This window comes from Chlorocebus sabaeus, chromosome 6 (assembly GCF_047675955.1).
Source record: "Chlorocebus sabaeus isolate Y175 chromosome 6, mChlSab1.0.hap1, whole genome shotgun sequence".
NCBI lineage: Eukaryota > Metazoa > Chordata > Mammalia > Primates > Cercopithecidae > Chlorocebus > Chlorocebus sabaeus.
In genome coordinates, this window is record NC_132909.1 from 2,129,675 (window position 1) to 2,152,560 (window position 22,886).

Here is a 22,886-nt window from a genome sequence, read left to right on the forward strand (position 1 = left end):
AGTGCTGAGATTACAGGCGTGAGCCACCACGCCTGGCCCTAGGTCCGCAAGTTTTAATCACTTTGGGTCCCCTCGTGCCACCCAGACAGTAATATCCTAACAACTAAAGTAAAGGACATGTTTAGAGTTGTTGGATTAATATCAAACCAGTGATGTAATCCAGTTTAAGCAAAGCCTTTCACATGTGAATGTCACAATATTGAAAAATACAGTCATTGCTGGTCTATAATAAATATTAGTGATGATTATTTACTTTTCTTTTTCGAACTCTTGGAATTCACACGGGAAAGGTTTGCTTGAACTAGTCTAAATCACTGGTTTGGTATCAACCAACCTACCCTTAGGTAAAAACAGTGGGAACCAGAGAAAGGCACATGGTCCCTACTTTGCATTCACTCCAGGACGGTGCGAGGGTGGTTTATAGATACACTGAGGGTCCTGTGGGGTTCCCTAGGTCTCAACCCCCGGACTGAGGCCTCTCCAACATGAAAAGCCTTAACGGTGGGTGTGAGTTTTACTGCGTGGATCATGGAGTCATTGTGGAATGACAAGTACTAGGCATGATTAGATTACAATTGGAGAGGTCGACAGCATCAGCTGACTGACTCACAAATCCATTCAAATTGTGGCTCATTCGTTTTTAATTCAGAGTAAACCTTCTCGTCTAACATTGAAGATACATCGGATGGCTATTAATATTACACCGATTCTGGTTTAAATCATTGGGAAATCTTCGGCAAGCCACTGAATTTCGGGAACTTGAAACTCCCTGTGAATAGAACCAGGGAATTATTACCTTCCTGATGTGCTGTTTTGAAGATGAAAAAAGACTGTGTCAGTAAAGTGCCCGACACAAGGCCATTTTGCCAAAAAGTTCAGACACTTGTTTCCTGATGCATTTTCTCATACTTTGTGATATTTTTCCTTGTTAATAACTAAGGTGTTGATGGTGAGTCAGAGTTCAGAATGGAGTTATTAAGGGGAATGAACTGGAATCTGCCTAAAACCACCATCTACCTACCCAATTCCCTCAAATCTTCTCCTCTTGGAACATGTAATCTATTCCCATGAAGAATGTGTTTGTCATTTTGGTAGGGATTGTGATGGATCTGTAGATCTCTGTTAATAGTGTGGTCATTTTCACAATATGAAGTCTTCCAATTAATGAACATGGACTATCTTTCCTTTTTTGTGCCCTCTTCATTTCGTCTGATCAATATTTTATAGTTTTTCTGGTGGTGATCTCCTACCCCTGTGGATAAATTTGTTTGTTTATTTATTTATTTTTAGAGCCAAGGTCTCACTGTGTCACCTTGGCTGGGTGCGATGGAAAACTCAGAGCTCACTGCAGCCTCAAACTTCTGGGCTCAAGAGAGCCTTCTGCTCCAGCCTCCTGAGTATCTGGAGTTACAGGCAAGCACCTCCACACTTGGTTAATTAACAAACGTTTTTTGTAAGGATGGGGGTATCGCTATGTTGCCCCGGCTGCTCTCCAATTCCTGGCCTCTCTCCGTCCTTGGTGACTAAGGTCACCGTGCTGGTGTTTACATATCCCTATACATGGTGTAATTATCACTACAATCAAGCTAATTAATGTATTCATCAACTCACATAGTGACTATTTCTTTTCATTATGTATCTGTTTAATTCGTGGGCTCAAGCAATCCTCCTGCCTCAGCCTTCTCAGTAGTGGGGACTAGAAGCATGTGCCACGACCCGGGCTTGCTTTTTTTCCCTTTGATTTGTGTGTGTGTGTGTATGTGTGTATGTGTGTGTGTCCGCATGTGTGGGTGTGTTCATGCGTGTCCATGTGTTCGTGTGTTTCCGTGTGTCCGTGTGTGTCCACGTGTGTGTGTCCATGTGTTCATGTGTGTGTCCATGTGTGTCCACGTGTGTGGGTGTGTGTCCATGTGTGTGTCCCCGTGTGTGTGTCCATGTGTTCATGTGTGTGTCCGTGTGTGTCCACGTGTGTGGGTGTGTGTCCATGTGTGTGTCCCCGTGTGTGTGTCCATGTGTTCATGTGTGTATCCGTGTGTGTCCACATGTGTGGGTGTATTCATATGTGTGTCCATGTGTTCGTGTGTTTCCGTGTGTCCGTGTGTGTCCGTGTGTATCCCCGTGTGTGTGTGTCCATATGTTCGTGTGTGTCCGTGTGTGTGTCCACATGTGTGGGTGTGTGTTTGTGTGTCCATGTGTTCCTGTGTTTCCATGTGTCCGTGTGTGTGTGTCCCCGTGTGTGTGTGTCCCCGTGTGTGTCCATGTGTTGATGTGTGTGTCCGTGTGTGTGTCCACATGTGTGGGTATGTGTTCATGTGTGTGTCCATGTGTCCGTGTGTGTGTGTGTCCGTGTGTCTGTGGTGAAACACTTATGATCTATCTTTTTTTTTTTTTTAATGTTTGAGACAGAACCTCACTCTGTCACCCAGGCGGGAGCACAATGGCACAATCTCAGGTCACTGCAACCTTCTCCTCCCAGGCTCAAACGATCCTACTGCCTCTGCCTCCCAAGCAGCTGGGAATACAACCACCATGCCTGGCTAATTTTTATATTATTTGTAAAGATGGGGTTTCACCATGTTGCCCAGGCTGGCCTCAAACTCCTGGGCTCAAGCAATCCGCCGGTCTCAGCTTCCCAAATTAATGGAATTACAGGCAGGAGCCACCGTGCCCGGCCCATGATCGATCTTCTTAGCAAATTTCAAGTATACGATACTGTATGGATGCTCTTCAATTTAGAGTGAGGTTACATCCTGATAAACCCACTGTAAATTGAAAATATAGAAGATAAGAAATGCATTTAATATTACATCACCTACAAAATATTATAGTTTAGCCTGGCCTACCCTAAACCTGCCCCGAACACGTACCTTCCCCTACAGTGGGGCAAAATCGTCCAACAGAAAACCTATTTTATAATAAAGTGTTGACTCTCTCCTGTAGTTTATTGAACACTGTGACAGTCAGAATGGCCATGTGGATCCTGCTCGGCAATGTGCACAGCTGAAAGCACCACCGTAAAGGAGAAAAATTGTACGTGGAGCTGTCACCAGATGGAGTTGTCCACGTTCTAGGCATGTTGAACAAAGAATTGAATGAAACGCACAAAGTAACAAAAGAACAAAGCAACAAAAGACAACACACAAAAAACGGCGTAAGGAAAGCACAGATTTATTGAAGACAATTCACAAACTGGGAGCAGGGCTCCAGCAAGAGGCCCAAGAGCTTCCTCAATTAGGGTTTTGATTAACGAAAGGAACCCGGCAACACCCCTCGGTGCCTTTGAGAGGCCTACCATTGGCTACACCCCATGAAGGACTGACCTGCGACCAATCAGAGGCTGACGTGGAGACTTGGCCCACCGTGCGTCAGAGGCTGGAGTGGAGGCTTGGCCCATGGTCAATCAGAGGCTGGAGTGGAGGCTTGGCCCCACCGTCCATCAGAGGCTGGAGTGGAGGCTTCTGTCTCGTTATCGCAGGAGTGAGGATGTGGCCTGTGTGCTGCCTAACCTTGCCTAGAACTGGCTGCCTCTGCTGTTCTTTTGCTTCTACCTTAACCCCTGGTTACCCTAATTCCCTGTTTTCCTGCCTCGGAGCCATCGGAAGTCGGGGACGGTCTCTAACATTGATTACAGCCCCTAGTTGGTATAACACATCTTCAGAGCTTGTTCACCCTGCGTGGCTGCAAACTTTTCTCTTTTCTTTTTATGAACCTGAACCTGGGAGTGCAGAAATTCTGTACTCTTCACGAGAACTCTTTCCTCTTCAGTAGTTTCTTCCTCCCCACTTTGTAAACCAGGAAGACCTGGAAAATGGGAACATCCTTCTTGTTTTCACTTTCCTTCTTTTTACCAATTTCTCTGCCTCATTCACTGAGGAATTGGCTGCTAGCCCACACATCTCCTCTCCTACCGACATTCTGAAATCTTTGTGAGTTCAGCATCCAGATACACAATATCTTAAGTTATTTGTAGAGTCGGGCCTCACTACATTGCCCAGGCGGGTCTCAAACTCCTGTTCTCAAGAAATCCTCCTGCCTCAGCCTCCCAGAGTGCTGGGATTACAGGTGTGAGTTACCGTGTGTGTTCACGGTGCCTGGCCCGGGTTCCTTTTCTGCCAGCTTAGAAGGGCAGCCCCGTGACTGAATGTGATTCTGAGGATGACTCCGCAGTTAGATCCTTGTTGCAGTGTATCCCACCTGAAACGCTGCACATCTGAACTGGGACTGTTAACACCCGTGCCAATACAGTGTGGGGTGTCTGCTTATATATCTGGCCAAAAAAAAAAATCTGTTTTGTTTACTTACTGTATCAAAAGAAAGTCTGGGGTGAACAGTAGTTTTTTTGTTTTTGTTTTTGTTTAATCAGCTGTGAAAAAAAGTTGCAGATCTGCAAAAAAAGAAAAAAAAAAGGAGGGTGATTTTATAGAAAAGTGAGGAATTTGGTGTGGGTAAGGTTGCTTCAAGTTGGTTTGGTACAAGAGCTTTCTAGTCATTCCTTATCTTTTTGTGTGTGTGTGTATATATATATATACACACACACATATATATATACACACACACACACACTTTATGTTCTAGGGTACATATGCACAATGTGCAGGTTTGTTACATATGTATACATGTGCCATGTTGGTGTGCTGCACCCATTAACTCGTCATTTACATTAGGTATATCTCCTAATGCTATCCCTCCCCCCTGCCCCCACCCCACAACAGGCCCCGGTGTGTGATGTTCTCCTTCCTGTGTCCAAGTGTTCTCATTGCTCAATTCCCACCTATGAGTGAGAACATGCGGTGTTTGGTTTTCTGTTCTTGTGATAGTTTGCTGAGAATGATGGTTTCCAGCTGCATCCATGTCCCTACAAAGGACATGAACTCATCCTTTTTTATGGCTGCATAGTATTCCATGGTGTATATGTGCCACATTTTCTTAATCCAGTCTGTCATTGATGGACATTTGGGTCGGTTCCAAGTCTTTGCTATTGTGAATAGTGCTGCAGTAAACATACATGTGCATGTGTCTTTATAGCAGCATGATTTATAATCCTTTGGGTATATCCCCAGTAATGGGATGGCTGGGTCAAATGGTATTTCTTGTTCTAGATCCTTGAGGAATCACTACACTGTCTTCCACAATGTTGAACTAGTTTACAGTCCCACCAGCAGTGTAAAAGTGTTCCTATTTCTCCACATCCTCTCCAGCACCTGTTGTTTCCTGACCTTTTAATGATTGCCATTCTAACTGGTGTGAGATGGTATCTCATTGTGGTTTTGATTTGCATTCCTTATCTGTTTAGAAGTGACTGATCCACCCACTGCCAGGACAGCTCATCAAACAATGGAACCATTTACCTATATGGCACACAGCTGTAATATCCAATCATCTCCAGGTGCCAAGCATGTCCTCTCTTTTCACTGTCAACACAATAACAAGTGGAGGGTGGGGACCATTTGAAAGACAAAAGGTGGACACCGCTTTTACAGATGGTGATGTTTGGACTAAATGAATATCATGACCTGACTTTCTCAACAGTCCAAAGCTAAATAGAAACAAGCAGAAATCTCATCTCAAGCCTGCCAGGCCCCATCCTGTAGGCACATGTGAAATGCAAAAACTTGACCATTGTACTAGTAGGTAGAGCTGCCATTATCTGAGTCATTGAATAGTGTTGAGACATAGAATTGGGTTGACACTGCCAACTCCTAGAATTAGGATCTAGACATTGCAGGTACGTCACTCACAGCTCCAACAAATGCCTCTGCCTTCATAGAGTAGCTTTTTGACTTCTGTTTAACATTTTCTTGGAATAAAGTCTTGGAAATAAGCCCATATAGCCAGACATGATGGCTGATGCCTGTAATCCTAGCACTGAGGTAGGGGGATTGCTTGGGTCCGGGAGTTAAAGACCAGCCTGGGTAGCATGGTGAAACTCCGTGTGCTCAGGAGTTAAAGACCAGCCTGGGCAACATGGCAAAACTCGGTGTCTACAAAAACATACAAGACAATTAGCCAGGCCTGGTGGTGCACACCTGTGGTCGCAGCTACTGGGGAAGCTGAGGTGGGAGGATTGCTTGAGCCTGAGAGATTGAGGCTGCAGTGAGCTATGATTGTGCAACTGTACTTCAGCCTGGGCAACAGAGCAAGACCCTGTCTGGGGAAAAAAAAAAAAAGAAAGAAAGAAAAAATAAATATAGGGGAAGGGGAAGAACAAAGAGCTCAGTGAGGATCATACCAGAGTCATCCAGGTTGATGGCTGTGGCTTGCCCATGAGTACTAGTAGTTGAGATGAGGAGAGCTGGTCAGATTCTGAAGTTGTTTTCAAGTTTTAGGAGAATCCTCTTTGTTTTTCTCATAGTGCTATTGAGGTATAGTTGATATAAAATAACTCATATCCAAAGGGCCCAATTTAATAAAATTTGAAATACTACCCAGCAGTAAAAAGAAATCATTGATAACACCCAAGAACACGGAAGAATCTCAGAATAGTTACGAAGGTGAAAGGGGACAGCCAGAAGAAAAAAAGTGCATCTGGTATGAGTCTATCGATATAAAATTCCAGAAAATTCTGTCACTAGGCTGGGCACAGTGGCTGACACATGTAATCTCAGCACTTTGGGAGGCAAAAGCAGGTGGATTGCTTGAGCCCAGGAGTTCAAGATCAGCCTGGGCAATATAGTGAGACCCCATCTCTACACAAAGTAGAAAAAAATAGCCGGACGTAGTGGTCCCAGCTACTTGGGAGGCTGAGGTAGGAGGTTCACTTAAGGCTGAGAAGTTGAGGCTGCAGTGAGCCATGATCGTACCACTGCACTCCAGCCTGGGCAACAGAGCAAGACCCTGTCTCAACAACAAAAAAAAAAAATGGAGAAAAAAAGAAAGAAAAAGGAAATTCTGTCAGTGATCTGTAATGACACTGAGAACACCAGTGGTTGTCCAGGGGTGGAGCTGTGGGAGGGACAGACGATGAAGAGCCTGGGGAAGCGTTGGAGGATGGTGGGAATGCTGAGCTTCTCGATGACGGTAATGACTTCGTGAGTATGTACAGATGTCAGAACTTGGACTCTGGACATGCAGGCACAGGAACCAGCTAGAGGAGCTGCTGCACAGCAGTGTGAATGCACCAAACGCCACTAAACTGTGCAGATAAAACGGTTTTATGTTGCATGAAATTCATGTCAATAAACACATGAATCGAGGTATAGGATTTGTTGAGAGACTGAGTTTGTCGTGTGAGGGAAATGCAGGAATCAAGGATAACCCCACAAATCTTGTGGACTGCACATGAAGGGGGCTGGAGCCACCTTTACCTGAGGTAGGGAAGGATGTAGTCGGTCTGGGATGTGCGGTGATTGACAGGTCTGTTAGGCATCCGAGACGAGGGAAACTCCAATTCCTGTGAGGGAAGGACGGTGGTTGGTCACACATTCTTAGAGAAGCTTTAATTCTTTGTGTCATTATTATTATTAACTTTATAAATTTATAAATACAAATAGTACACATTTTTGGTGTACAACACAATGTTTTGATACATATATACAACATGCAATGGCTAAGGCAAATAATTTGACATATGAGTGACCTTGCATACTTATCTTTTTTGTATGAGGGGAACATTTATGTATTCATTTATTTTTCAAGAAAGGGTCTGGCTCTGTTGCCCAGGCTAGAGTGCAGTGACGCGATCACAGCTCACTGCAGCTTTGACCTCCCAGGCTCAAGCAATTCTTCTGCCTCAGACTCCTAGGTGGCTGGGACTGCAGGCTTGCACCATAATGCCCAGCGATCTTTCGTGTTTTTTGTATAGACTGAGTTTTGCCGTGTTGCCAGCCTGATCTCAAAATTCTGCTTTCAGTTGTGTACATTACTGAGAAGTATTCACACACCATTGTGATTGTCACTTTCAGTACAATGTTCAATAAATGACATGAGATATTCAACACTATTATAAAATAGGTTTTCTGTGGATGATTTTGCCTGACTGCAGGGGAATGTAAATGTTCTGAGCAAGTTGAAGGTAGGCTAGGCTAAGCGCTGAAGTTCAGTAAGTGACCTAATAGTAAATGCATTTTTATTTTCTATATTTTACATTCACAGTGGGTTTATCAGGATGTAACTTCATTGTAAGTCGAGGAGCAGCTGTACTGTGTACTTGAAATTTGCTCAGAGGGTGTATCTTAAATGTTTCCTACACACACACACACACACACACACACACACACACACACATCAAGAAATAAAAAGAAAGATGTAGCTCGTGCCTGTAGCCCCAGCTGCTAGGGAGGCTGAAGGAGGATTGCTTGAGCCCAAGAGTTAAAAAATAAATAATAAGAAGGAAAGAACATGGTATCTATGTGAGGTGATGGAGACGTTAACTAGCTTGGTTCTGACGATTGCATCACAATGTATACATGTTTCCAAACTTCGCCTGGTGACCTTCGTTAATATGTTGGGGCCTGGCGCAGTGGCTCATGCCTGTAATCCCAGCACTTTGGAAGGCCAAGGTGGATGGATCACGAGGTCAGGAGTTCAAGATCAGCCTGGCCAAGATGGTGAAACCCCATCTCTACTAAATATACAAAAATTAGCTGGGCAGTGGTAGTGGGTGCCTGTAATCTCATCTACTTAGGAGGCTGAGGCAAATAATTCCTTGAACCCAGGAGGTGGAGGTTGTAGTGAGCCAAGACTGTGCCACTGAACTCCAGCCTGGGTGACAGAGCGACACTCTGTCTCAAAATAATTAATAATAATAATAAAATAATAATGTGTTGGGAAAGTCTTAGCCAGAGCAAGGAATAAAGGTCATCCAAATTTGGAAGGAGGAAGTCGAATTGTCTCTCTTTGCAAACAACATGTCATCTATAAAAACTCCTGAAACCTCCACCAGTAAAACTGAGAACTGATAAAGGAATTCAGTAAAGCTGCAGGATACAAAGTCAACATGCAAAAATCAGTAGTGTTTTTATACACCAACAACAAACGAGTGGGACAAAAACCAAGAAAGGAATCCCATTTACAATAGCAAAAGAACCCCTAAAAACCTGGTAATAAATTTAACCAGGGAGGTGAAAGATTTCCACAAGAAAAACTATTAAGCACTAATGAAAAAAAACGGAAAAAGACCACCAAAAATGGAAAGACATGTTCATAGAATGGAAGAATTAATATTGTGAAAAAGACCACACTGTTAATAGACATCGACAGATTCGATGCAATCTCTTCCAAAATACCAACAACATCTTCAAAGAAATAAGACTATGAATTTCCAGAGGGGAGGATTTGGGAGAATTGTGTAGCCTGATGGTGGTTTAGGCAGCTCCCAGTTAATTCCAGTAAATAACTCCATTCTTAACTCTAACTCATTGTCAACACCTCAGTGGTAAACCAGAAAAGTTATGAGAATCTGCATGAGAAAATAATTGTTTCAACTTCTTGGCAAAATGACCTTGTATCCAGCACTTCCCTGACAGTCTTATTTCATCTTCAAACAACACATCAAGAAAGTTCTACTCCCAAGAAATTTGAAGTTCCCAGAGTGAAGTGGCTTAAGATTTCCCAGGGATTTAAACCAGAATCAGTGTAAAACCAGCAACCCTCCCATTTATCCTAAAGGTTAGAGAAGGTTTCCTCTGAAATTAAAATGAATGAGTCACTATTCGAATGGATTAGTGTCATCCAATTGATGGTGTGAACTTCCCAAATTATAATCTAATCTTGCCTAGCATTTAATTATCATTCCACATTAACTCCATGATCCATACAGTAAAATTCACACCCACCATTAAGGCTTTTAGTGCTTGAGAGCCCTAACTGAGGGGGCTGAGAACTAGGGAATCCCATGGGACCCTCAGTGTATCTATAAACCGCTCTCATAGCATCCTGGTATGAATGCAGAGACGAGACCATGTGCCTTTCTCTGGTTCCCACTGTTTTTATATAAGGGTAGGTTAGCTAATAGCAAACCAGTGATTTAGTCTAGCTCAAACCAAGTTTTCCCATGTCAATTCCAATATTCTTTTTAAAAAAGTGAAAAATTACCACCAATATTCATTATGTATCAACAAAGACTGTCTCTTTTTTTTTCAGTATCTTGACATTCGCATGTGAAAGCTTTGCTCAAACTAGATCAAATCACTGGTTTGATATTAATCCACCAGCTCGTTTAACATGTTCTTTACTTGTTAGGATATTAGTCTCTGTGACATGAGGGAACCCAAAGTGGTTAACACGTGCGGATCTATATTTTCTGAGGCCTCCAAATACCTCAGCAATATGACAGCTTAGTAGAGCGGGAAAACCTGTGTTCTTTGCACAGTAGGCATGTTTAATACATTAATTTCCTGTGGGCGGGGTTTCAGTGGCAAATGTAATCAACGCCGCTTACGTACAATGGACTCTATGGCCCTAAACCAATCATGGGGCGGCGCAGGGAACCGGAAACGGGGCCTCAGTCCCTCCGCTTCTGCATAAATAGACGCAGTTCAGCTCCAGGCCAGTTGGAGAGCGCATCCCAGAGCGAGGAGGTTGGCGGCGGAAGCCGGGGAGGAGGTAAGTGTCCAGCGGGCATATGTCTGTGGGGTTTAGGAGCTGGCGTGCGCGGAGGTTGGTTTCAGAAAGATTTGGGTGTATTTCCTCATGCATTTGCTCGGAGACTTTGTGAAGGCAGCGGATCTCCTTTGCACCCCATGATTAACTCTGACTCGTTATGCAATGCTTCTGTAAACTAGGAATAATGGTAACTTTGTCATCATGGTTAGGTTATATTTTATTTTATTTTATTTTAGAGACAGGGTCTCGCTAGAATTCCAGACTAGCCTGGAATTCCTGGACTCAAGCGATCTGCCCACCTCCGCCTCCCGAGTAGCTGGGACTACAGGCATATGCCACAACGACCGGATAAATTATTTATTTATTTATTTATTTATTTATTTATTTATTTTGCAGAGAGGGGGTCTCGGTGCGTTGCCCAGACTGGTCCTGGACTCCTGGGCTCCACCATGCTCCCGTCTCGGTCTTCCAAAGTGTTGGAATTACAGGTGTGAGCCACCTTGCCTCCCACACACCCTTCTTAAAAAGCGTTGCTCGATTTTCCCTTCGCACAGTGTAAAATCAAGCCATTGATGAAGGAACATCAACCTACTAGGCCAGTGAGAATCTGAGCTAAGTGTCCCTACCTGGTTGGCCGTGTGGTATATACTCCCAGAACTGGATACTAACTCCTGTACCTGCCTTTATTTTTTCCTGTGTCTTGTTTCTTGCTTTAACGGGAAATGAACTGAGATCAAATACAAAGTGGTTTCTAGGAACATGAAACCACTTTTTTTTAAGAGACAGGATCTCACTATGTTGCCCAGGCTGTTATCAAACACGGGCTCAAGTGATCCTCCCGCCTCCCTGAGCAGCAGCAGGCGCCCGGTGGCAAAATCACTTTTAATTCCAGAATTTCGGGCTCCCTTTTCTCTCTCATATCTGTATGCTTTTTCAATAAAAATTAATTTGCTTCTAATTGAAAACTAGAAATTGTATATATTTATGGCATATAGCATAATGTACTTTGTAGTATCATAAACATTGCAAAATGGCTAAATTAAGCTAATATTCATATGCCCTACCTCCTGTACTAACCATTTTTGGTTTTGAGAATACTTTGTCTACTTTTTTTCACCATGTTGGACAATTGCTCTGTTGAATTGATTTCTTCAACTGAAATTTGTACTCTTTGACCTGGATCTCTCCAGCCCCCACCCCAGCCCTGGTAACCACATTCTACTCACTGCTACTATGAGTTCCACCGGGTTTTTAATTATTATTTATGATATTTACTTCCTTTTAAATTTTTTTTATAATTTGAACTTTTATTTTAGATTCGGTAGGTACCTGTGCAGGTTCGTTACATGAGTATATTGAGTGGTGCTGAGGTTTGGGGTATTACTCAACCTGTCACCCAGGATGTGAGGATAGCAACCAATAGGTAGTTTTTCAACCTTCCCTCCGTCTCTGTCCAGTGTTTCACTGTTTTGGAGTCCGCATCCTGATTTCCTTTCCTCTGCGTACGGGTCCTGGAGCAGGATCGCCAGATCATGCAGTTGTTGTACTTTTAATTTTCTGAAGAGTTTCTATATTGTGTCCCATATCGGCTGCACTAATTTACATCCCAACACAGGGCGCAGAGGATCCCTCTCCTCCGAATCCTCACCAACACTCGTTCCATGTGTCTTCTTGGGAACCGCCACTCTAGCAGGCGTGAGGGGAGCCTTGTGGTTTGGATTTGCATGTCCCTGATGATGAGTGATGATGAATGCCTTTTCCTAGACCTGCTGGCCATTCACATGTCTTCATCTGAGATGAAGCGTTCTCATAGCTGTTGAACTTGGACAATAATTGATGCCTGGAGAGTATCACTCAGTGGCTCCTGCCTGATAAAGCTAGGTTTAGCAATTAATTTTTAAAAACCTTATTATTGTATGAACCCACTTTAAAATATCATAGAGCACTAGACTTTAAATCCGTGTTCTGGGATGAGCCTAAGAATAGAGAAACCCTTAGAGAGAGAAGGTAGATTAGTGATTTCCAGGGGCTGGGGTGGGTAGGCAGGGGGTGATTACTGATAGAGACGGGGTTCCTTTTGGGGTGATGAGATAATTCTGGAACTAGACGGTGGCGATGGCTGCACAGCATGGTGCATGTCTTAGTGCCATGAAATTGTGCCCTTGAAGAGGGTAAAAATGATGAAATGTATGAATGTGCGTTTTACCAAAGTAACAAAATATCTGTGGGAGCTTAATCCTCATAGGATTCTTTAGTGCTGTCCTTTCCCTGGAGCAAGTAAATGTTCTGGGGTGAACAAGAATATGTGTTGGGGGAAAATATGACGTTCTAACTCTTTTTGTCTATCTTTTTGCATAACTATGACTAAGGGCTTTGCTTTGGATCTTGTCCTGATGAGAAAACATAAAGGGCTTACTTTATTGTTACATCAGATTTTAGGAGCTTCACTTGACTGTCCTATTTAATTTATAGTCAAGAACCACGTTGTTTCAATTGACAGGAAAACTGATTCAACTTCTGCGCAGTGATTTCCGACAAATCAGAATCCAGGGGGCATTAAGATTTTAAACCACAATATGTAGTCAAGTATAGACACTGGGAGATTTCCACTGCGTTGAATTCGATGCTGCTGAAGAAGTGGCATCCAGGATAAGGGATTTTGAAGGGAGGGGCGGATGGAGTAGAAACTTAAACTAATCAGGCTCATGCTTTTTCCCCCCTAGACTTCTGAACGAACAGTGAATCTGTTACTGAGGAAAACCAGAGGAAGCCTGTGTAGATAGGTATCAATTAGATACCAGCTACTGGAAGAGCTTTCTCAGAGACTGATTAAAAAATTCTCCACTAGATATGGCTGCAAATTGCACATCCTCATGGCGTCAGAGAGAACCCTGCAACAGACCTGGGTTGGAGCTGCCACGGTCTATGGCATCCTCAGAAACTCAACTTGGAAATCACGACATGGACCCTGAGATTTCTCACGTGAACTTCAGGATGTTCAGCTGCCCGAAGGAGTCGGACCCCATCCAGGCTCTGAGGAAACTCACTGAGCTGTGCCATCTGTGGCTGAGGCCCGACCTCCACACCAAAGAGCAGATCCTGGACATGCTGGTGATGGAGCAGTTCATGATCTCCATGCCCCAGGAGCTCCAGGTCTTAGTCATGATGAACGGCGTGCAGAGCTGCAAAGACCTGGAGGACCTGCTACGAAATAACAGAAGACCCAAGAAATGGGTGAGTGGGACCCTCCTGATTGGCTCAGGGAAGGGGAGCTGAGATGGGGGCTGCATGGTGCACCTGGACTGGAGAGGACCCAAGGGGCTGCTCTAGGTCAGGGCTTCCAAGTAGAGGAGAGTTTGCCCATCGGGGGCACATGGCAGTGTCTGGGGACAGTTTTTGGATGTCACAAGGGGGAGGACAGGAGATGCTGCTAAGCGTTCTCCAAAGCTCAGGACAACCCCCCTGACAAATATCAGAACAAGAATATTATGACAAATAATCATCCAGATTCAAATATCAGCTGTGCTAAGATGGCCAATTCCTGGCCTAGGAGATGGACAGGCAGAGGGGATACAAGGGATCTACACACTGTGTGAGGCCAACATGGAAGAAAGACGTTGGTAAAATATTACACCTGATGGAATATGGGGAAGGAGGCATTAGGGTGAACTGAAGGGGGGCCCAGAAGTCCCATCCTGAGGCAGGGAAAGTGGTTGGTATCAGAGATCCAGGGATCTGCCTCCAGGTCCCCACATAAGCCCCTAAGTTCCAACACAAGGTGAGCTGCCATTGGCCACTTGAGTTGGATTCACCCAGGATATTTCTCCTTCTCTTCTCTTTGGTTTAGAGACTCTTTCATCTAAAGGACCCATATTTGTGTACTTATCTAGAATATTCCAGGTGCAGGCAGGTGCTGGAGTCCAGAGAGGAGAAAATTCAGACAGGATTGCTGTGTCCACAGAGCTGACTCTGCATCGGGAAGGCAGATTTGAACATTAATTACAGTCAAGTGTGAGCATTATGGTAGGACCCAGGGAATATAAGAGCTATTTTCAGGTTCTCATAGTGAGTCTGATTTTTTTTTTCTCTCTCTACAGTCTGTAGTCACCTTCCACGGAAAGGAATATATTGTACAGGACTCAGATGTTGAGATGGCTGAAGGCCCCGCCAGCGTCAGGAATGATCCGAGGGACACGTCCAGCCAGCGGGCCTCCTCTGTGAACCAGACGCGTCCGGGGGAAGGCCAGGCCCGCCGAGAGCTGCAGACCCTGCCCAGGATCCCTGCACTGTTCAGGAGGCAGGTGAGCGTGTGAGGTCTTGGTGTCTGGGCAGAGGTGGGAGAAGGATCAGGAAGAAATCGTGTGTCCACTGGACTGATTGACAGATTTAGCACAGGAGAAAATTAGAACCATTCCCCATGGAGATGGTACATCCCCAGACATTCATTCCTGAACCATCTCAGAGAGGGAAACCTCATCTACTTCTCCCTCCACCATGAGAGCTTTTAGCATTGAGGGTGGGGGGTAAGAAATGGTCTCAGTGAAGTGAGGGAGGCAGTTGGCACAGATGAATGAACTGAAGATCCCTTCCCCATAGCCAGTTACCTCAAAGACATTCCATGTAATAAATCAGCAAGGGAACTATTTGCTACAGATTGTCAATTTCTTAATTTAAGGAATGTTTCTCAGCTGGGGTGATTATGCCTTTCCAGACACATGGCCATGTCTGGAGACGTTCTTGTTTGGCATTCTCAGGGGTGGTGGGGTGTTAGTAGCATCTAGAGGGTGGAGGCGGGGTCTCTGCTCTGCACAGCAGCGCCCCCTCCAGGAGGGTTATGCAGTTGCAATGCCAGTGGTGCCACAGGTGAGGGGCCTCCACCTAGAGTCATGCTCCTTCCAGCCTCAGGGGCAGGGAGACGTTGGCACGGCGGGAAGAAATATGCTCAGAGAACCACAGGGTGAAAACCACCAGGCACAGGAGCTGATTTAGAATATAGAGGGTGCAGATTAGGGACAGACTCAGACGTGAGGTGGTGATGTTTACTGGGGGTGAGGGGGTGGTCCATGGGAAGTCTGGTGTATCCAATGAGGAGGGGCCAGACATGTCTGTGCTTCCACCGGTGTAGACACGGAGTCATTGCCCTTGGTTTTTCATCTTCAGGGAGAGGACTATCTGCTACACAAGAGTATTGACATAAAAGGTGACCCAAAGTCTCCGGGACCCAAGCTGACCTTGGAGAAGGATCTGAAGGAAAACAGGGAAGAGAACCCAGAACTTACATCCCCAGAGTCTCAGCTTCCAAAGCGTCCCAGTGAGTATGAAGACTTGGATCCACAGGAGTTAGCCCCTCTCTTCTGGGGTGCAGGGCTGGGGGCCCAGCATTATCATCCCCTGGGGGAGCTGGTACTCAGCTGCCAAAGCCTCCCCATCCTCCACTTGCCAGAGACCTATGGTCCAATGTCTTAGTTTTGAGGTTGAGGGGAAGTTGTCAGCCAACATCAGTGTTTGGTTGCAATGAGTTTGGTGTATTGAAAATGCGCTTTATTAACTGTTGTGTGTGGAAACCCTTCTTCCAGCAGATCTGGTGAGAGCAAAGGAGGGGAAGGAACCCCCAAAAATAGCCGTTGTGGAAAATGTGGATGCCAACACACCTTCTGCCTGCGTTGTGGAGAGAGAAGCTTCGACTCACAGTGGGAACAGAGGAGACACTCCGAATCTCAGAGGTCCCAAAAGAAGCAAACGGGACACCTCCTCCATTTCCCAAGAAGAACCTCAAGGAGGAGCCACACCTGTGGGCAACAGAGAATCCCCGGGACAAGCTGGGATGAATTCAATTCATTCCCCAGGCCCTGCGAGCCCAGTCAGTCACCCTGATGGCCAAGAAGCCAAGGCACTGCCGCCCTTTGCATGTGACGTGTGCGATAAGAGGTTTACCTGTAATTCCAAGCTAGTCATCCACAAGAGATCACACACAGGAGAGAGACTCTTTCAATGTAATCTCTGTGGGAAGCGTTTCATGCAGCTCATTAGCCTCCAGTTTCACCAGCGAACCCACACCGGCGAGAGACCCTACACGTGTGACGTCTGCCAGAAGCAGTTCACCCAGAAGTCCTACCTGAAGTGTCACAAGAGAAGCCACACAGGGGAGAAGCCCTTCGAATGTAAAGACTGCAAGAAGGTTTTCACGTACAGGGGGAGCCTGAAGGAGCACCAGCGCACCCACTCCGGAGAGAAACCCTATAAATGCTCCAAGTGTCCAAGAGCCTTCGGTCGGCTGAAATTGTTAAGACGCCACCAGAAAACACATCCAGAAGCCACTTCTCAGTGATTGCATAATCTGGTCTATGCCTTCTGCACCAAGAAGAAGTGAATGATGATTTTTCACTGATGTTACCAGAGTACATTTGACACGTGCAAGGGCGCCTGGCACACACAGGGAGTGCCCTAGATATGAATTGCCATGATGTTTGAGTAAATATGTATCCTCCCCACTGAGCTTTGTTTTCTGTTTCATTATGTCCATTGTTTTCCTATAGGTTTATTTTGGTTTCTGTTGCTGTTCTTTCAATAAATGATCATCTTATTAGTTTTCAATATTGTATAACAAAAAACTGAGTTTCCAGATTGACATGGGGTTACCCACTGTTTTGTTGTAAAGTAAAATTGTCCAAGGAGGGTGGCCATATAAAATACATAATGCCTGGTGAAATTTGAGTTTCAGATAAACAATTTTCTTTAGTATCAGCATGTTCTAAATTATTCGTTATCTGAAACTCAGCTTTTATTGGGTATCCTGTAGAGTTTTCGTTTTCTTTCTCTTGTTTTTCTTTTTGTTTTTCTTTTTTTTTTTTTTTTTTTTTTGAGATGGCATCTCCCTCTGTCACCCAGGGTGAGGTTCAGTGGCACGATCACCGCTCACTGCAGCCACAACCTTCCAGGCTCAAGCAATCCTCCTGTCTAAGTCTCCCGAGCAGCTGAGACTATAGGAGCATGCCACCAACTTAGCTAATTCTTGTGTTTTTTTGTAGAGATGGAGTTTTGCCATGTTGCCCGGGCTGGTCTTGAACTTGTAAGTACAAGTGATCCATCTGCCTTGGCTTCTTTAAGTGCTGGCATTACAGGCATGAGCCCCTGTACCCTGTATTGTTTTTATTAGACTTTAATATAACTATTATATTCAAATTTTTGGAAATAATTTTTTGTAGTGATGGGATTTCTTATTGCCCAGGCTGGTGTGGTGTGAGCCACCACGCCTGGCTCTAGACTTCCTTTTTCAGAGCTGTTTTAGGTTCACAGGGAAACTCAGTGGACAGCACAGAGTTCCCCTAGACTCCCTCCACACACGGCACAGCCTCTCCCCGCCCAGCAGCCCCAGCAGAGCGGTGCACCTGTTCCATCAGCGAGCCTGCCCAGACACATCACCAGCACCCAGAGTCCATGGTGTCCATTAGGGCTCGCTCTGGGGGTCATACATCCTGTGGGTTTGGACAAAGGCCTCATGAGGATCCACCACTGGAGTATCATGGGGGGTATTTTCATTGCCGCTCCCCCCCCGAATCCTCTCTGCTCTGCCTGTGTAATCTCCCTGCCCCAGATGGTGTATTTTGTGGCCTAAAGTTGGCAATTTCTAAATCCCCAATGTGACTCTTGGACTACAGAGGCATTCGGAGTCTCTGGGGACTAGTTGGTCTTAGTGATATTCCCATCCCCTGAAGGCGTGGTTAATCCACAGGTGGGTGGGCCCTAAATTCAGAGTTTCTGATTGAGTAGACCGGGGATGGGGCCTGAGAGTGTGCATTAAAACATAGAATTCGTTTTAGAATAGCTTTCTAAAGTCCATAGAGCTCCCTAATGCCCCACACCATTTCCCCCATTGCTGACTGATTCATTAGTATGGCACATTTGCCACAAGCGATGAACTGACTGGATACATTGCTGTGATCTAAGGGCCATACCTTATTGAGGCCTCCTTAGTGTTTACACAATGCCCTCCTCTTCCTTCCTCCCCATCCAGGACACCACATTGCCTTGAGTCGTCACGTCTCCCTAGGATCCTCTTGGTGACAATTTCTCAGGTTTTACTTGTTTGGGATCACCTGAGAATGTGCATTTTAGGTGGTGCTGATGTGGCTGGTCTTGGGAGGACATTTTATGGATGGCTGGTTGAGCTGACAGGCGGAGTCCTGCAATCTGCAGAGGTCTGGAAAGGTCCCTTCCTGAATAGGCTGGATTCATTTATTAAAGGCCACTTTTGTAAGACTTTGGTTCTTGTCATTTTAATTTAAAGGAATTTAAACAAGAGATACACAGCAAAGAGATGCAGCATAGAGTAACTGATTGCAAAGGAAATAGGGTATTTTGAAAGTTAAGTGCGGAATAGACAGGACATGCTGGGAGCAAGGATTCAGGGCTGGCTGCTCCTGAGGATGAGACAGCAAAGACCTGCTGTCTTTATGGGAGTCTCGGATGACTACACCTAGTGGGGTGGGACGAGGTGTTACTAGTAAGCACGTTCTGGGTGGTCCTCTGGGCGCACAGGTGCAGTAGCTGTGCACATGTCTCATTAGCGTCTTTAGTCTTCACCCAGGGGTGTGTTTTTTACTATCATAACAAGCAAAGTGTCATTGTGTGGATGGGTAAGATCAAAGTGTGCAGGCTCTCAGAAATTCCTTACTGGAGATGGCTTTGCTTGAATGAACTCAATTCCACTGAGAACGCTGAGGCTTATTTTGTTCACTGTATAGTCACCACGCGTGCAGCATCCTAAGGACGTGGTCATTTCCTTGACTGCCTATCCTGCCTCACCCAGCTCCCTTTCGGAGTAACATTCTTTGAAGCAGGGGCCTAGAATCCACCATAAAATGTACATAGACTCCCCTTTCATTCAAGAAGTGGAGGCAGGTGTGGGTGGTGGTTCTCTCTTTTGGTGATTGGGTTCAACCTCCTTCACCAGATGTAGAAAATGTTTTGATGATACTACCTGCCCATTTAATTTCAATCATGGTGCTGTATGATCCATTAATGACTTAGTGTTTCTTTAGAGCTTCATTTTCTAATTTGGCTACATGTTGGAGTCACTTGAACAGTTTTTAATATTTTTTTAAAAAAAGCAATGCTTGGGGTCCAGCCCTAAGATAATGATGTGATTGGCTGAGGATGTGGCCCCTGTGTTGAGAGTTTATAAAACTCCCCAGGTGATCTAACGTGTGGCTGAGTCTGGCAGGCCAATTTTCTGATTGCCTGGACACTCCAATTCCTATCCTCTCATGGGGATGAGTGAGTTCATTTCCATGGCAGGATCATGCACGTCTATTCTCAGTCTAAAGACGGTAGACTCAGGCACAGTGGCTCATGCCTGTAATCCCAGCACTTTGGGAGGCCAGGGCGGGTGGATCATGAGGTCAAGAGATTGAGACCATCCTGGCCAACACGGTGAAACCCCATCTCTACTAAAAATACAAAAACTAGCCAGGTGTGGTGGTGTGCACCTGTAGTCCCAGCTATGCAGGAGGCTGAGGAAGGAGAATCACTTGAACCTGGGAGGCGGAGGTTGCAGTGAGCCGAGATCACACTGCTGTACTCCAGCCTGGTAACAGAGCAAGACTCTGTCAAAAAAAAAAAAAAAGAAAGAAAGAAAATAAGAAGGTAGACTGCACTGACCAACCCTGGATGGGTGTGTCTCCTGCCATATCTGGCTGCCTGAACCACTCCAGGGACTGCCCCTCACAGGGACTGCCCTTCATGGCTAACGGCGCACCTGACCTCGGGCTGCCTTCGCACTGCTGCTCCTCAGCCGCCTACGTGCTCTGGTGGATGCTCCAAACCAAGGTACCCACTGCAACCCCAAAAAGCCATGTGCTAGAAATGACTTTGAGTTGAATTTAGAAGGTGCCTTTTTTGGCAGAGAAACAACAATGCAGCACCGCCTAATCCTCCCAAGCTGGAGCTAAATCTGCACCAGCCAACCTGGCCCACCGGAGCTGGTCGGAGCTTTTCAGACTCCGACCTTGCTGATGGGACATCAGGTGGGGAGGGAGGCTGTGGCACGGCCATGGGAAGAAGGGGGAAGACAGCAGCTCCCCTGGCATGATCCCTGGGATCGTGGAGGCTGGGCGGGTCAACATGGTTGGAGTTGATTCTAGCTTTCTGTCTTCCCAGGAAAAGGAGCTGGGAAGCTGGGCTCAAGCGAGTCTCCTGCCTCAGCCTCCCAAGTAGCTGGGACTACAGGTGTGTGCCACCACACCCAGCTAATTTTTAAATTATTTATAGAGTCGGGGTCTCACTACATTGCCCAGGCGGGTCTCCAACTCCTGGGCTTGAGCAATCCTCCTCCCTCAACCTCCCAGAGTGCTGGGATTACAGGTGTGAGTTACCGTGTGTGTTCACGGTGCCTGGCCCGGGTTCCTTTTCTGCCAGCTTAGAAGGGCAGCCCCGTGACTGAATGTGATTCTGAGGATGACTCCGCAGTTAGATCCTTGTTGCAGTGTATCCCACCTGAAACGCTGTACATCTGAACTGGGACTGTTAACACCTGTGCCAATACAGTGTGGGGTGCCAGGAAGTGTCTGCACACGTCTCATTAGCGTCTTTAGTCTCCACCCAGTATTTGTGGGGGAAAAAAAAAAATCTATTTTGTTTACCTACTGTATCAAAGGGAAATCTTGGGGAGAACAGTAGTATTTTTTTTTTACTCAGGTGTGAAAACAAGTTACAGATCGTCCAAAAAAGAGAGAGAGAGAAGACAGTAGGGCGATTTCTTAGAAAAGCAGAGGGATTTGGGATCTTGGCCTTCGGGCTCCATCCAGCGCCACTGGCCTGTCGCTGCAGCCAAGGCAGGCACGGATGTGCTCCTTCGCAGACAGCGTTGGACCGGGCCCGGGCTCTAGGCGCAGCCTCCGGCCCAGGCTGGAGGGTTCAGGGCGGAGGCCTGGGGGGGCCCAGCCCCTCACTGGCTCCCCTCTCGTTTGCAGCCGCAGGGCCATAGCCAGCCACGGCGCCCAGCCGGAATGACACGATCTCGAAGCCCCATTTCCACAAGGGCTGCAGCTGCGCCTGGCCACGTGGTTCCACCAGCTGGCCCGGAAGAGACGCAGACGCCAGGCCGGACACGCCAAGGCGCGCCCGCCTCGCCCCGCCCGGATCCGGCGCAACGTGCGCTGCTACCACGCGAAGGTGCGCCCGGCCGCGGCTGCCGCCTGGAGGAGCTCAGGGTGGTCGGCACGCCCAAGAAGGTGGCCCGGACCACCGGCGTTTCTGTGGATCGGAGGAGGCGGAGTCCCTGCAGGCCGACACGCAGCGGCTGAAGGAGCCCCGCTCCAAACTCTTCCGCTTCCCCAGGAAGCCCTCGGCGCCCAAGAAGGGAGACGGTTCCGCTGAAGAACTGAAACAGGCCACTCAGCTGAGAGCACCGGTCATGCCCATCCCGAATGCCCATAAGGAGAAAGCTCGAGTCATCACTGAGGAGAAGAATTTAGAAGCCTTCGCTAGTCTCCACATGGCCCGTGCCAACGCCGGCTCTTCGGCATCCCGGCAAAAAAGAGCCAAGGAAGCTACAGAACAAGACGTTGAAAAGGAAAAATAAAGCCCTCCTGGGAACTTGCAATCAGTCAGCAGTTATGCTGGATCTCCACGTGATGTGTTTCCCGGGAGCAGCGGGGCCTGGGATGGGGCTTCGTGGGTGTGACTTCCTGGCAGGGCGTTTGGGGTTTTCTTGAAAGACAATCCAAGCCCTGGATTATGCCTTACTTTCGTGTTAAAGCACTGTTGGTCGTTTTCGTTTTGTTTTGTTTTGTTTTGTTTTTTTAAGAAAGAAAAAGAAAAGTAGAGGGATTTGCCCCGCATGGTGTCTCACGCCTGTAATCCTATCACTTTGGGAGGCCGAGGCAGGTGGATTGCCTGAGCTCAGGATGTTCAAGACCAGCCTGGGCAACACAGTGAAACCCTCCCTGTCTCCACTAAAATACACAAATTAGCCGGGCGTGGCGGCGGGCGCCTGTAATCTCGGCTCCTCGGGAGGCTGAGGCAGGAGAATGGCATGAACCTGGGAGGTGGAGCTTGCAGTGACCCAAGGTCGCACCACTGCACTCCAGCCTGGGCGACAGAGCAAGACTGCGTCTCAAATTAATTAATTAATTAATTAATTAATTAAAATAAACGTGGAGGGATTCCGTGTGGGTGAGTATGCTTCAAGTTGGTTTGGCACAAGAGCTTTCTAGCCATTCCTTATCTGTTTAGAAGTGGCTGATCCACCCAGGGCCAGGACGGCTCATCAAACAATGGAACCATTTACCTTTATGGTGCACAACTGTAATAGCCAATCATCTCCAGGTGCCAAGTATGTCCTC

The 22,886-nt window shown here is 46.4% G+C and overlaps 1 protein-coding gene and 1 pseudogene across 17 annotated transcripts in view; both read left to right on the forward strand.

Annotated features, from left to right (window-relative positions):
- The window catches only part of LOC103235352 (zinc finger and SCAN domain-containing protein 5A), an 86,415-nt gene extending 67,614 nt beyond the window's left edge, over positions 1–18,801 (forward strand). For 6 of the 17 annotated variants that reach the window (XM_073015880.1, XM_073015878.1, XM_073015885.1 and 3 more), the window contains exons 3-6: positions 13,266–13,776; positions 14,640–14,843; positions 15,703–15,853; positions 16,119–18,801. In XM_073015880.1, the coding sequence (XP_072871981.1) occupies positions 13,393–13,776; positions 14,640–14,843; positions 15,703–15,853; positions 16,119–16,870 (1,491 nt within the window). In that variant the 5' untranslated portion in view covers positions 13,266–13,392 and the 3' untranslated portion in view covers positions 16,871–18,801. The remainder of the gene's footprint in view (positions 1–13,265; positions 13,777–14,639; positions 14,844–15,702; positions 15,854–16,118) is intronic. The other 11 variants (XM_073015881.1, XM_073015879.1, XM_073015887.1 and 8 more) reach the window with 3 other exon arrangements.
- LOC103235570 (large ribosomal subunit protein eL13 pseudogene) lies at positions 18,320–22,335 on the forward strand (annotated as a pseudogene).
- Positions 22,336–22,886: the final 551 nt, after the last annotated feature.